Source organism: Dysidea avara, chromosome 5 (genome assembly GCF_963678975.1).
Source record: "Dysidea avara chromosome 5, odDysAvar1.4, whole genome shotgun sequence".
NCBI lineage: Eukaryota > Metazoa > Porifera > Demospongiae > Dictyoceratida > Dysideidae > Dysidea > Dysidea avara.
The window spans coordinates 9,923,743-9,939,992 of record NC_089276.1 but is presented as its reverse complement, the minus strand read 5'-3'; the positions used below and the strand labels follow the sequence as shown (position 1 = coordinate 9,939,992).

The 16,250-nt window shown below is 37.6% G+C and overlaps 2 protein-coding genes across 2 annotated transcripts; both read left to right on the top strand.

Moving 5' to 3' along the window:
• The first annotated feature begins 383 nt into the window (after positions 1–383).
• Positions 384–2,805, top strand: LOC136256846 (uncharacterized). Its single transcript, XM_066049905.1, has 2 exons — positions 384–974; positions 2,373–2,805. The coding sequence occupies exons 1-2, from the start codon at positions 470–472 to the stop codon at positions 2,747–2,749; spliced, it is 882 nt and encodes a 293-aa protein (XP_065905977.1). The 5' UTR covers positions 384–469; the 3' UTR covers positions 2,750–2,805.
• Positions 2,806–12,059: 9,254 nt separating this feature from the next.
• Positions 12,060–12,446, top strand: LOC136254984 (uncharacterized). Its single transcript, XM_066047704.1, has one exon. It carries the CDS (start codon positions 12,060–12,062, stop codon positions 12,444–12,446), a length of 387 nt encoding a protein of 128 aa, XP_065903776.1.
• The last annotated feature ends 3,804 nt before the right edge of the window (positions 12,447–16,250 follow it).

The following is a 16,250-nucleotide window of genomic DNA, read 5'->3' as shown; positions in this document are numbered from 1 at the left end:
ATTGCAAAAAAATGCCTGAATACACTTGACTAGCCCAGAAACCCTGTAGATCTGCTCCTGATGAACTGTATGTAAACAACAGCAAATCATTCTTACATCATGTAATATTTTGTGCTTCTTTTAATAGTAAAAGTACATATCAACAACAACTGGAGCAATTATGACAGCTGCTAGAAATGCATTCAAACTTGTCTTTGCCTTGTTGTTACTACTGCTATTACAGCACTATGTTATACGTAGAGAAACAGTGTATTATAATAGTGATGAATATAGTACCATTGATGATTCTGAACCTTTACGTAAAAAAAAATTAAATCCCAAATCAGATCCTGATCCAGTTGATGTGGCAACACATAATAGTCAACTTCAAGTCATTAGTTCTATAACACCTGAATCAGAAGTTCTTTTCCCTTATCCTAACATAACACATCTACCTCATGACATACTGAATTCACCATGGGCTACCGAGATGAAAGCAAAATTAGAAGCAGCGAAAATAGGTAAACAACTTACATATGTGACAGTTAGCATGAACTACTTCTCTGTCCTACTCAACTGGTTAATCTATGCTAAGTCAAATGCCATGCCTTTACTGGAGAACTTGTTAGTAGTGTGTACGGATAAGTCATCTCGTGATATACTAAGTCAGAAAGGAATACTATCTCAGTTGGTGACAATAAATGATATTATTTACTCAATAAAGGACATGGATGGTAGTGGGATATTTAGTGCCAGAGTCATCACGAGGTTGACAATATTGAGGTTACTAAACTACTGGGGATATGATGTGCTCATTATGGACATTGATGCTATCTTGATTAATAACATTCAACCAATATTTGATCACCTCCATGACAGTGACATCATCTCATCAACTGCAAATGCACCAAACTGTCTGCCATCAGCTGCTCGTAAAGCTTGGAGCTTCTGTCTCTGCATTGGATTATTGCTAATTAGGGGCAATGCTAATACTGGTATGTCAGCCATATACACATAAGGAAATAGACACATGCTAATACACATGTCATGCATGCATCATATTGTATCCAGCATCTGGTCATGTTGGTTTGTTCATGTTATGTGACTTCAAAATGATACACATTTCCGTCATCTCCAAATACCAAACTGCCAGACAGTCATTTTAAAATAAAATTACACTAGAAGTACTCACATGCACATATAATTATTTCATTTCTACACGTCAATGTACTAATAACATTTTAGCACCACAAGTGCATAAAAGTTACTATAGACAACCATGATATTTGATAATTTGATTGGGATCATTATTATAATTGTATGTTCAAACTACACCAAAGACATGTTAGTCCCTAAGGCCACCAATTGTAGATTCCTTGTTTCCTGTCACCTGCTCGCATGGTAATTTTAAAGCCACATGCAAATTTATTAATAGTCACATGACCTAAATATTACTACTGGCAGGGAGCTGTGTGGTCATGTAATTGGGATGAAGACTAATGTCATGGGTGTATTATTGGATAGATGGAATCTGATACTTAGGACGGGTCTGCAACACTTCAAACCTAACCTTCTAGAGGTTTGAATCTTGTTGAATCCCAGTAAAATCTTTCTAACCTTGAATCTAGCTCTCCTGTATCTGAGAGACAAAAAAAGCAACTAGGAGTTAATGGGCTCCCTTTAATATCCTTGATATTAAATGATAGATTTTAATAATATAATAAATAATAGCCACCCACCCACATGATGTTTTTTGCCTGACTAGGACAGGAAACAAGGAATTTATAATTGTTGGCCAAATTAGCCTCTCTTTAAAGACTGTTTATATAGAATTATAATCTCTATTAAAGACAGCTTCTGATTTCTGAAATCCCCATGGGCTACTACCATGTAGGCTGACTTCAGTGATGTGGTTACATTAGTTATTAGTAATTAGCACAGGGGTGCACATTTTTTATACAATAGATGATACATATCTGGCACCATTCATGATGTGATGCTACTAGCAATAAGATTTGTTACAGAAAGTTTACAAACAAATCAGTAGGAATCATTGCAATAAAAGTGTCTTAAAGAAGTCACTTCCTAGGGTTCCTATGAATACAAATACATAAAATTAACAAGGTGAAAACATCCTGACCACCTGACAGACTCTAGTAAGTGTTCAAGTGTAAATTCGATACCTACAGGATTGAAGCTGCCCAGGTTCAGTCGTGGATTTTTTCATCTCAGTGCTGGTTCACTGAAAAGAAATAACTGTGTTTTGTACAACTTCCAGAGGCTTTGCTTTGCCTTTTTGTGTGCGTGTATGTGTGCGTGCGTGTGTGTGTGTGTGTGTGTGGACTTACCATGTTTATATGCTTTAGTTTATGTTTTCCTGATGTTATATGTAGAAAGAATGTGGCAAAAACTAGGTAGCACTCCTGTAGAATTAGCTTCCAGTGATCAGACAAGGTTTAGTAGTATCTTGATTAAATCCAACATAACGTGGACACCATTTGATTATGACAAAAACTATTACCTCAAGGGAAAATCGCAGAAAAAAGGCATCACATTGATTGCCTTACCACAGGAAGTGGTATGCCGAAATCAATGTAACACCACAAGATTGTCATCCTACTATGTCTACCACCCCATGACAACTCACCATGTAGATGTGAAACAGGACATCATGACAGCTCAAAAGGTTTGGAGGGTTAGCAATCACTGGAATTTGACACTTAAAACTGTCCAGTCAACAACAGACTGGTTGAATGAAGTAACTGTATGACAATATATTAACATAATTACTTTCATGTTTATCATTTCATATATGTGTGGATTCTTGCTTGGAACATTTTAACTGCATGTGGCTGCCAAAGCTTGTACCAAATTATTAAAGTGTAGGTACAAGAACTAGAATGGATGAGGTGCCAGATGTTCATGTGTATACATAGTAAAGCTAGTTAGAAGTATAATTATGAACTTTGTGATTGTCATTGTTTAAAGAATGGTGGACATGGCTCAGCTATAGTACATGTGTCATAGGTGATCATTCAATGTATTATGCATCCTTTGTGGAGTAAGTTTCTCCATTGTCCTACCCTTCTGGCAAAGAATTTTTCATATATGCTGGCAGCTTTATTTAAACATTATGTAGCTAACTCACTGTTCTGAAGTATGGAGAATCACAAGAGTACATGTAAGATAAAACCAAATTAGTTAACTGCACCATTACAACAGTTGTACACCAACTCCATGCAGATTTCTCACTGTTCTCAAAAAAAAACAAAAAAAAAACAAGTTAGACATACAGTATAATCACACTCTGTAAAACTATGAAATATTGCTATTACAACAAATCCAAGTTTTGAAAAATGGCGCTGATGTGATAATGTGTCAAACACTACCCATCATTTACAGAAATATTTTCGAGAATTGGTACACTATTAATCAGAGAATCTCGCAAGTGGTCCAATAGTCTGGTATTTGCTTTGATCTATTAGAAGCTTGAAATTAGCTGTATATAGCATGAACAATTTTTAAATATGGAACTGTTGGTCTGCATGCTGATTCGATCACACCATGATAGCAATTTTTCACTTAATGTTGATAGCAACCATGCAGTGTTTGGAATGATGTTGGCAAACTCCCGATATCTTGGATGTGTGCTGGGATCCACCATTCATAATTATGGTGATAAAAGCAAAGAACCATGTAGCTAATAATGCTTTCAAACTATCATAATTATCTTCTGCCTTAGCTTGTCATCATGTATATACTAAAATAACTTATTCCAGAAAAAGCATTAATTGTCTGTAACATTGCAAGAGCCCAAGCAGTAACCTGGTGGCCATGCCTTATTGTTCTGATAAGCCTTTAGGAATGCATCAGCTGTAACAGATGAAGCATTGTCAGCCTGTGTTAAGCTACATAATGTGTGTAACACAGCACACCCTGTGGTTGTGCATAGGGAATCGAAAGCATCATGTGCAAACATCCTAAGTTACCTATCTAGTGGATCTAATACATGCTCCACTCCCTCCTCATAAGGAAGTTGCATTCTCTAAAATTCCATGAGAGCGATTTCAGTGGTTTAGAATACTTTTAATATTTGTTTGACTGCTCTATTAGGGTATCTCAACCTTTTCATTGCTAATGTAGGAAGTCTTATGTAAGATGGTTTCTATCAAAAATTGTAAACTATTTATGGTATGTGTAGCATATAGGAAAAATGTTGTGCTTTTGTCCAGACTCCAGAGTGTCCACATTTCTTCAAAATTTGCCATTAAACCACCTTAGTATTTGCAAATACAATGAGTCAGTCACATAGAAAAGAACAGTTCTAGTAGGGTGGCATAGCACCAAAAAATGGGCATTTCGTGCATTTTGTGATACAATTATGAAACTTTCCACACAAATTGTGCTCTTCGTTACATATATTTTGATATAGAGCCATCACAAATTTGACCTTTGGTGACCTTTAGATCCATTTTTTCACTGAAAATTAATCATTTTTGTCTTTATCTCCTTGAGACATTATTTTACACTGTTAAAACATGATATCAAATTAAAGGTGTTGATCTATGATTTTTGTTTGAAGTTAGTATCTCATTCCACTACAAAGTTATGATCATTTTTGAAATTTTTTGCCCTTGGGGTGTAAATTACTAATTAATGGGCAAGTAATTCATAGAAATTCATGGTTAGTATAGGTAATTACATACACATTTGAGTGCAATTAGGGAATAATTGTACGAGTAACAGTCAAAATTGCACGAGGTGAAGCCGAGTGCAATTTTGGCTGTTACGAGTACAATTATTCCATAATTGCACGAAAATGTTTGTGATTGCCTACTAATCACATAGTGACCACCCTTCGTGGTTTGCAGTACACATCTATCCAGTTCTATGTGGCCATTAACTTCTACCAGGTGATTGCATCATCCTTCTTTGTATTACATCATTAATTTTGTTATAGCACTTAAAATGCTTCACACATCAGTAATTCTGATAGGCTACTCAAAATGTCTGCACTTGAAAGGCTTCTGTTGTCAGCTTATTTGATTGGCTATTCATTATGTCACTTTCTTGTTGCACATAAAAGGCTTCTGTTATTCTGTTGGCTACTTTACAGTGCAAGTACAGAAACAAGGCCATGTGATTTGGGATTAATTGCACTCTTACTGTTGGGACTAATGTATGGCAAAATAAATCACTAAGTGATTAATATCATAACTTTGGAATGCAATCACCTATTTACTTCAAATAATTAAAAGCCAAGTAGTTCATTTTAGCAGTACCTTTAATTTGAAACTGTGCAAAATGATGCCTCATGGAGATAAAGACAAAACAATGAATTTTCAATACAAAAATGGCTGTAAAGGTCACCAAAGGTCAAATATGCGATGGCTCTATATCCAAAAAATTATGTCACAAGGAGTACAACATATAAAGTTTCATAACTGTATCAAAAATTGCATAACTATTGCACTATGCTGCTCTACTATTCTGACCATATCAGATGAACCTCTGTTCTTATTAGTTTGGGTCAGAGCAGCAGATCAGTTCCAGCTAAAAGAGTTCCACATACTACTAGTTCTACAGCATTCAGCATGTTACTTCACTCACAGTCACTGCGTGTCCATTTGTATATAGTGAATGTACCATCAGGTAGAGAATATTTGCTAAACTGTCATGCATATACATTTACCAACAACAGATAGGCAGGATTTCAGTGATCATACGTAGATACAAACTTCTGGAACCATGGAACCTCTGGAACCTTGAAACGTCTGGAACTATGGAACCTTTAGAACTAGGAAATCCATGGAAACACAGAATTGATAATTCAATTAGGGATCATAGAAAAAAAGTAGGGAAACAAGGGAGGTTGCCTACACCTGCAGATATACTAGTGGACACCAGTCTATATCAATGACTGAATTAGGGATTGTCCACTAGCTAGTATATCTGCAGGTGTAGGTGACTTCCCTACTTTTCTTTCTACGCAATTAATGGCTACTGACACCAATCATCAGTATCAATAAACACCATCATTTCTTCTTTTGTCTAAGTTTTTACCAGTTGGTGTTAATAGCTTTAAATGACACTTATTCGGTGTCAATAGCCTTGGCCTTTTAGATTATAAGCACACATCTTCGATGCAAGCTTATAATTTAAAATGTGTGCTTATAATTTAAAATCGGCTGTGAAACAAGACTAGAAGAAGACAATGACCAGCCTGGTTAAAGATATTAAGGCTCAGAGGGTACACATTTGTCAGAACCCTAAAAAGCACATCCCATTGGTGGGTTTGTCATTGTAATGTGAAATGGTTTCCATGTGCAGTTTGCTTATGCACCTATCAATGTCAAGCCCCACCCCCAGTACAGGCTATGTGGGGCGTTAGGAGGGGATTTGAACTTAAATTTTGCCCCCAGGGGTGGGGAATTTGAACAAGCACTCTATAGTAATTTTTAGACGTGAAGCGCAAGAGAACACGTGATTATTATTATTATTATTATTATTATTATCATCAAATTTACCACAATGGAAGGCATACACAAAAGGCAAAGCCTGTACAAGGTGTCAGCCACAAAAAAGAATACTACAATTACAAAAATATACAACAAACAAATAATTACAAAACTGCACAACAATACAAAAACATCAATTAACACACACATAATGGTATAATGAATGCCGGAAGGATTTTGGATTTGGATCATTGAGGATGGTTAATGGTACAGAATTCCACAGAAAGACAGTGTTAACAAAGAACGAATAACGACGAGAGTTGATGGTTGACTGTGGTGGGTTTATTGACAAGTGATGACTTCTAGTAGATGAAATTGAATTAAATTTACAGTGACAATTAAACTTGATGGATGTACGTTGGAGATAAATATTATGGAGGAAAGAAATAGAAAGGTACTAACGTCTTGATTCAAGGGTAGGGAGATTAAGCTGAGAGCAGCAATCACTTGAAGATACAGTCCATGAATTGGTCCGTGATAAAACTGCAGCACCTCGTGTACTTTTGTCACTGTGGCTTCTGTTTTTATACAACACGGGAAATGAGTGCAAAAGCTGTTTTGGTTTGCTTAGGATGTAACAGGCGGCCCGTTACGTTTATTTCGGAAGGTGGAAAGTCAGATCTACTAAAGGTCAAGGCCAGCATTGTAAACACGTTTGCTGACATTTTGGATAGCACCAGTGAAGACAGTTTACTAGTCAAAGCTATTCAGATATAGCTGCATAGCTAGCATGTTTTTGTGGTTAGCTATGTTTAATCCTGTCCAATTTTGTATTACAGAAGAAGTGTGCTGAATGGGATGGCATGTTTGTAGATGTGCTAGAAAGTGAAGATGTTGAGCCGCAAGCTATTTTGAATGTGGAAGTGATAAAAATCAATCCTCCTGTAAGTAGCTACTTTCACGTAAACTGAGATTTATTAAGGTGTACATGCTTGAATTTTTAGCAGCAATCAACTACGTCTCCAGTCACTATAGCTACTACTGCTTCTGCTGCTACAAGTATCAGTACATACCCAGCTGCAAAAATGGTGCAATCTACATTAAGCATGGGTGAATTAGGACAAGTTCAGATAGTGAAAGGAAAAGAAAAGGTACTTGTTCAATGTTTAATTAAACTCATTTTAGTGCCACATTATTTTGAAAACTATGTGTAATATGGCATCTATGGATAATGGGTTTGCATGCAAGCATTCAGTTATAAAACAAAAACAAGTCATTTTATTATCTTTGTATGTTCACAGAAGTCGATACCTGAGAATATCAGAGAAGCAGCCAAGATTTTTCATAAGGAACCCCTTACAGATTATCACCGCAGTTTGAATGATGAAGCTGCAAAACTTGCCGAAAATGATCCTATCCTCCTAGCTAATCGTGGTGAACTGCTACAGAGGGCCAGAGATTCGTTGCTGTCAAGTGGTAGCTATCAGTTTAAGAAAGGAAAGTCTCACTCAAAGCAAGTTGATGGAAACAGTGTTGCTGGTAGCAGTGGGTTGAAGAGGGAAAAAGTTGACAAGGAAGCCAGAAGAGCTAGAATGAAAGAAGTAGAAGAAAATATTCAGTCGTGACATTAATGAAGAAATATCTTTCAAAGAGAAGACGATCCAAAGCTGAGACAGTTAGAGACTACCGTCAATGTGATGAAATTACTGAATGGCTTACATCTTTGAAAGAAAAGAAAAGACTGTTATCCCGAGAGCTTGACCTACTGAATAAAAAGGAAGTGAAATCTAGGTGGTATCAGAAAAACAAATCCAGAAATTATGCTTCTAACACATTGTCTGATACCACTGATGTTTCTTGCTTGTCATCCAGCACTCATGATCTTTCCCAATCATCACACAACAATTCCAAATGCAGCTCCCCATCACTTTCAGCTGGAGTCATTTATTTGTGTGAGAGTCAGGAATGGAAAAGGACAAATACAGTTCTAGAGAGCAACTGCAAACTATTGATGCAGGAAAAGAATATGCAGGAAAAGAAGATGCAGAACAAGAAAATGCAGTACAAGAAGATGCAGAACAAGAAGATGCAGAACAAGAAGATGAAAAACATGAAGATGGAAGTAACAGTGAAGAGAGTTGTCAGAATTTTTGCGACGACCTCCTGTTGAAGAGCAACAAGTCAGTAGCGACAGGAGGTCATTGAATGAACTGCTGCAACTGTTTGACACTACAACACATGGACTAACGTATTTAAATGATTCTGTTGCTACTACAAATTTTGCATGTATGTCATTGCAAGAGTATATTACAGCATTGCCATGTTATTGCAAGAGAAATCACCAACATTGTGACCAATGTAGACGTCTAGTTGAGGCTGCGGATTTGATAATATCAAATGGCCTTATTGAATTGGCACAGGTGTTTAAAACAGCTTTTCCATCAGTTACAGCTATAGTGCCAAAAGATTGCTAGGGAAGATGCCTGTGGTCTTTCTACGACTGCTTCACCCAAGTAGTGGAGTGTCAAAAATATTTGTGATGGAACATGTCAAAGAAATTGATTACTGCCAGTTTTTGATCCAATTGCAGAATTTATACCAAAAAACTGATGGAATTAATACAAAGCCTTCTATGAGTAAAGGGAAGCTGAAAGATATTTTACGTATGGCTTGCAGTGACCGAGAGCGAGAATGCATAAGGTATGCAGTGTATCAATCATCTGGGTTGTCTGCTAAAGGTGCAAGAAAGCATTATGGGCTAGAAAGGATGGATCAGCGGTCACAAAAGGTAGATGGTGTGATTGAAGAAAGGAAGTGCATATATGCTGCTATAGATGAAATCGCTGCAACTCAGCAAAAGGCTCTTCTGCAGTCTTGCAGCACTCTCTTAGACTCTGATGAGTGCACTTCATCAGATTCTGATTGTATTCCTGATCCTATTGCCATACTACAAGAGAAGAAACAGCTAAGTTTAGATGAAACAATCAAAATACTTGAAGAGTGCTATTTCAAGAGTGCTATTTATTGGTTAGCCTTTTAACAGTATCTAGATGACAATAATCTAGAATCAACAATCAGTGATGCAGATAATTATTTCTTCTAGACTAACTGACCAACAGAATTCTCTGTTCAAGCAATCCCACTTAGCGTATTGTACAGTTGAGAATGAAGTGCAACCAATGATTGAGAGAGATGCTGCAGTAAGAGATGGATATGTTGTTTCAGAATTAGATGAGGACAATCCAGATGATTGTTTAGATTTGCAAATTGATCATGAGTCAGATAAAGCTAGAGCTTTAGTTGAGAGAAGAGTTGCTGCAATTAGACGGAAATCTTTTAGGGCTCAAACAAATTGTGGTTTTTACTATTCGAATATTCTTTATTCACAACTACCGAATATTCGAATATTCTTTTTCAGCATTGGTATAGATGAGATATCAATAATCCTGTGGTTGTACAAGATGTTTCTTTAATACAATTTAGAATTAACATGATTTGATCACTTACGTCATAGATATGCTTATGTAGGATCAAGAATTTTCATGTACTCTACCACTGATGTTATATATTTCCTTTGAAACGAATATTCGAATACTAGAAATGGTATTCGAATATTCGAATAATAGAATATTCGTTTGAGCCCTAAAATCTTTGCGGACAAAGGCAAAACTGATTGCCGAAAAAAATTTTTTTACATTACAAAAACAGCAAGCAAGTTCGTGGAATTGTGAAGGAATATCCAGACATTGGAGGATTGAGGACTTTGTTAAGAGTCGCAGCATTGGAGCAGATGCCTGCATGGCGTCATACAGGTGTTCTAACCTTTGATGGCAATAAACAAGTGAAGGAAAAGGTAACTTATGAAAGGATTAAGTTACACCTGGAAGAAGTTTACCAGAGAAATTTTGCATATGGAACAGTTGTACAGCTTTGCTGTGCAAGAAACAAGTGTCGATTATCTGCCAGTCGCTATAAAGGAGTTGCACAGGTCACCAGCAGACGATCATGTAACGGTTTTGAAATCAAATACAATCCTGATCACCATTGGAGTGCTGCATTCTACAGAGGCCTGACAAACCTGCAGTTTACAGATGGAAAAGAAATTATGAATTTAAACAGAGATGATGCTTCTGGCTTTCGCCTAGGCACATTAAGTACACATCGCCTACATCACAGTCCTGTTGTGAAAGGCCATGACTTACTAACAACTCATACTGATTATGTAAACAGTTACCCTTCCATTTTACAGACGACGTGTTATAACTTCTCTGCTACCAAAACTACTGGAGAACTATGTGCAGGAGTGCTGGAATATATGAGAAAAATCTTGCTCAGCATTATGTTGATTTAGAAATGTCGGAGAAAGTGAATGAGCTACAACCTGCTTTTATCAATGTCCTTTCTAACACCAATAAGAAGATTGAATGTGTCCGTGTTGATGGAGCTGCTGATGAAGGGCCCTCCCATGTTGAAGTTCAGTTTTGGTGGTGTAAACGGCATTTAGAGCGACCAACTCATGTTACATTAGTTACAGCCCGTAACAGTGGAGCAAGCTACATGAACAGAGTAGAGCTGCAAAATGGGTGCTTAGCTCTTGCTCATGCAAATCGTTTTATACCACCAAATTTGAATGGCTCTTGTTTTAATCCTGACACTGGTAAGCTGGATGCTGACAGATTAAGCAAGAATATGACATCTGCAACTGACCTATACATTGAAAGAGTTAATGGAGCACCTTGTGGCTCATCAAAGATTCAGCTATATCCTGGTGCAGACTCTTTAGATACTCAGAAACTGAGAAAGAATGTTTTGATTTACTTGAAAGGGAACAAAGTACAGAAAGAAGAACTTAAAAAGAAAAACCCTGATACATATGAGTATATAGAAAGAGTATGGAGTGTTTGATTGAAGCATGGCATTCCAAATTTGCCTGTGCAGTACTGCTTCATGCTTAAATGCTGCTACAAGCCAACTTGCCCACACCCATTTTGCTGTGTTGGTGACTCACAATCTTTGTGGTGGTTTCCAGGTGGGCCCGACATCATATTTATTCCACTTCCGATTCCAGATCCAGATCAACCATGGGGCTCTACAAATTGTAAAGAATGTGATGGTACATGTGAACGCATCAAGTGAATTTCAGGAATAAAATACGTTTTAGAAATCCCGAGAAGTTCTTGAAGTTAATTTGTCCTTCATTACCTCAACTTTCATACATTGTTTTCACGTATTCATATCTTTAGAATGGTTGGTCCTATCAACAAAAACTAAATGGCATCTTGCTGTAAATGATGTAGTGAACCTGTTGAACTTTATTTCAAGTCTATGCACCATAGCATATGAACGTTGTTGCCATTTGTATTTTGATAAAGAATTTCAATAAAAATATGTACACAGTCAAAAATTTACATGATGCCATAAATTATTACATTAAAATTGCATCAAAACTTAATACTATCTAGCTAATTCCTTGTGTAGTGATATTATTAAATAAAGAGAAAAAATATTGGGTGTGAATAATTCCTGATTTTTATTTGATGCATTCACACATGCTATGGCCACTTTTTGAATATCAGCAAGGAGTATCACCTTCCAGCTATGTCAAAGCCCCCTTCAGTCATTATGAAGGAGGCATTTCAGGGACTGAATGGAGAACCAAGCCCTTCGTTTATTGCAGAATTAGCCAAGAAGTGTTTGCTACCACCTGATGAGGTATCATTTTGGTTTGAGCATTTGCAGCAAATACAAAAGAATCGCAAAAGAGGAGCCGCTAAAGCTGCAGCTACAAGAAGGCTCAAGAAACAGACATTACAAGCTGCTGAAAGTGGTGGAGTTACGGAAAATTCAACACCAGAAGCTGTGTTTTGCAGTGTGTGTGGAGAGTTATATGAAGATCTAACTGAAAACTGGATTGGTTGTGATAACTGTACTGCTTGGTTCCACTACGGCTGTGCTGGGATAACAGTTGCACCTAATGAATACTTGCGCTATGGATGTGTTAAAAATTGATTGTTTTCCATCAGTGTTTATTATAAATCTAATCCAAAACAGCCAAGCTGTAAAAAAAGTGTGCGGCCCTCAAAAAGGCTTTGGCACAAAATTCACCTGAATTGTCATTATTAAAATTTTTACCATTAACCTACCATCACAGCCATTTCTTGGCCGCCACCTTGGATTTCACATCTTTTTTCACCATAGCCTTTTTGAGGGCCGCACACTTTTTTTGCAGCTTGGCTGTTTTGGATTAGATTTCACTTCTTTTTGTATTTGTATACCCCAAAGCCGGCCTATGGCCAGCTTTGGGACTTTTTTAACCAATTTTTTTTTCTTTACTACAGGAAGAAGAAAAGATGAAGTACTGTAGATGTACTTTAAATATTTTATCAGTAAATGCAGAAATTATACACTGTATATATATAATACATATATTGATTACAGAAATCTCCATGGTGGTTTCTTTGTAACTGAACACTCTACAAGGTGACTTCTTCTAGATGCTCTCTCTATAGAGTGAATTATTTGTAACTGAACGATCTACAAGGTAACTTCTTCTAGCTGATCTCTCTACAGGGTGATTTATTTGTAGCTGAATTCTGTACAGGTGATTTGTTTGCAGCTGAGCTCTTTACAGAATGGTTTCTTTGTAGCTGAACTCTCTACAAGGTAACTTATTCTAACTGATCTTTCTACACGGCAATTTGTTTGTGGCTGAATTTTCTACAGGGTGATTTCTTATGGTGGTTTCTTTGTAGCTGAACTCTCTACAATGTAATTTCTTCTAGCTGATTTTTCTACAGGGTGCACGTGATTTGTTTGTAGCTGAACTATCTACTAGATAATTTCTTCTAGCTGATCTCTCTACAGGGTGATTTGTTTGTAGCTGAATTCTGTACAGGTGATTTGTTTGCAGCTGAGCTCTTTACAGAATGGTTTCTTTGTAGCTGAACTCTCTACAAGGTGACTTCTTCTATCTGATCTTTCTACAGGGAGATTTGTTTGTAGCTGAACTCTCTACATGATGGTTTCTTTGTAACTGAACTCTCTACAAGGTAATTTCTTCTAGCTGATCTCTCTACAGGGAGATTTGTTTGTAGCTGAACTCTCTACATGATGGTTTCTTTGTAGCTGAACTCTCCACAAGGTAACTTCTTCTAGCTGATCTTTCTACAGGGTGATTTGTTTGTAGCTGAACTCTATACAAGGAAACTTCTTCTAGCTGATCTCTCTACAGGGAGATTTGTTTGTAGCTTAGCTCTTTACAGGTGATTTGTTTGCAGCTGAACGTTTCTTTGTAGCTGAACTCTCCACAAGGTAACTTCTTCTAGCTGATCTTTCTACAGGATGATTTGTTTGTAGCTGAACTCTCTACAAGGAAACTTCTTCTAGCTGATCTCTCTACAGGGAGATTTGTTTGTAGCTGAACTCTCTACAGGTGATTTCTTTGCAGCCTAACTCTCTACATGATGGTTCTTTGTAGCTGAACTCTCTACAAGGTGACTTCTTCTAGCTGATCTTTCTACAGGGTAATTTGTTTGTAGCTGAACTCACTACAGGTGATTTGTTTGCAGCTGAACTCTCTACATGATGGTTTCTTTGTAGCTGAACTCTCTACAAGGTAACTGATGTCTCTACAAGGTCACTAGTTTGTAGCTGAACTCTCTACGTGGTGGTTTCTTTGTAACTGAACTCTCTACAAGGTAACTTCTTCTAGCTGATCTTTCTACAGAATGATTTGTTTGTAGCTGAACTCTCTACAAGGTGACTTCTTCTAGCTGATCTTTCTACAGGTGATTTGTTTGCAGCTGAACTCTCTACATGATGGTTTCTTTGTAACTGAACTCTCTACAAGGTAACTTCTTCTAGCTGATCTTTCTACAGGATGATTTGTTTGTAGCTGAACTCTCTACAAGGTAACTTCTTCTAGCTGATCTCTCTACAGGGAGATTTGTTTGCAGCTGAACTCTCTACATGATGGTTTCTTTGTAACTGAACTCTCTACAAGGTGACTCCTTCTAGCTGATCTTTCTACAGGGTGATTTGTTTGTAGATGAACTCTCTACAAGATAATTTCTTCTAGCTGATCTCTCAACAGGGAGATTTGTTTGTAATTGAACTCTCCACAGGTGATTTTTTTGCAGCTGATTTCTCTACATGATGGTTTCTTTGTAGCTGAACTATCTACAAGGTAACTTCTTCTATTGATCTCTCTACAGGGTGATTTGTTTGTAGTTGAACTCTCTACATGGTAGTTTCTTTGTAGCTGAACTCTACAAGGTGATTTCTTCTAGCTGAACTATCTCTTTCCATAGTTGCAAGAACTCCCTACAAGGTAACTTCTTCTAGCTGATCTCTCTACAGGGTGAATTGTTTGTAGCTGATCACTCTACAGGGTGAATTGTTTGTAGCTGATCTCTATACAGGTTACCTGTTTCTAGCTGATCTCTTGAATTCTCTTCAGGGTGACTGCTCTATTAGGATGACTGCTCTATTAGAGTATCTCGATCTCGCACTTGCTGCACCAAGTTGGATTTCGTGTTATAACTCCGTGGCTTTAAGTCTGATTCTTCTACACCATTGAAGAGCTTTTCTAAGATGATTACTCCATCTATACAGCGATTTTCATAGCATTACCCCAAGCGGTTTATCTGGTAGGCGTGGCAAGCAGTCGTTTTTTATTAGCTAATCTCGATTGCGTAATTGTTACACACTGTTGGTTTTTTCGTTGTACCTTCCTGGTTTTTAGCTCGATTTCTTTCAAACCAGAAAAGGTTTGAGGTTCAATAGTTAACCTATTCACCCACCGATTTTCAGCTTCTTCCCATACGCGGTTTACCCTGTAGGCTTGACAACATATTGGTGTTGTTTTTCGTGAATAATCGATCATAACTCTTTTCCTGTTTATCGTATCCTAGCCAAAGTTGGTACAGAGATGCGCCTTTATACCCCGCTTCAGTGTGCCAAATGTCAAGGCAATCGGATATGGCATTCGCGTTTTATAGCAGTTTTTGTAAGTGTGCGAAAAGAGGAAGAAAAATAAGAAGAAAAAAAAAACGAAGAAACTAAGCCAATTTTTGAAGTCGCATATCTCGGGAACGCTTGAAGCGATTTCGCTCAAATTTGGAATGTGGAGTGCTGAAGTTGGAGGGAGTGTCCACAGCAAAAATCGTCTTGTTTCATCGAGGCAGCACAGAGCTACGGAGGTGCGAAAATTGCGTTTTCTTCCTTCCTGTCAATATACTCACGGGTGTTGCGCGCCGGCTTCTTGGCCGCACGACACACTAACGTGTGTCTTGATTTTTGAAGTCGCATATCTCGGGAACGCTTTAAGCGATTTCGCTCAAATGTGGAATGTGGAGTCCTGTAGGTAGAGAGAATGTCCACAGCAAAAATCGGCTTGTTTCATCGAGGTAACACAGAGCTACGGTGGTGCGAAAAATGCGTTTTCTTTCTTCCTGTGAATATACTCACGGGTGTTGCGCGCCGGCTTCTTGGGCTGCACGACACACTACCGTGTGTCTTGATACATACAAACACAATAAACTTGATAAGTTTGCTGTTATACTTCTGGTGACATCCTTATGTTGACTGTTACCTATGCAATGAAAAGCAGCACAAATATTTTTTTTTGTTAAATCCCTTTCCTATCCCCACCTCATAGGGTGCATGGGAGTATGTGGGGATTTGACCTGATAATTCTCCCCCAGGTAGGGGAATTTGACTTTCCACTTGATCAAATCCCCACTATATCCCCACCCTCCCCATACTAGGGGGGGGGGGGGGGGGGGGGGCTTAACATTGATAGGTGCATAAATA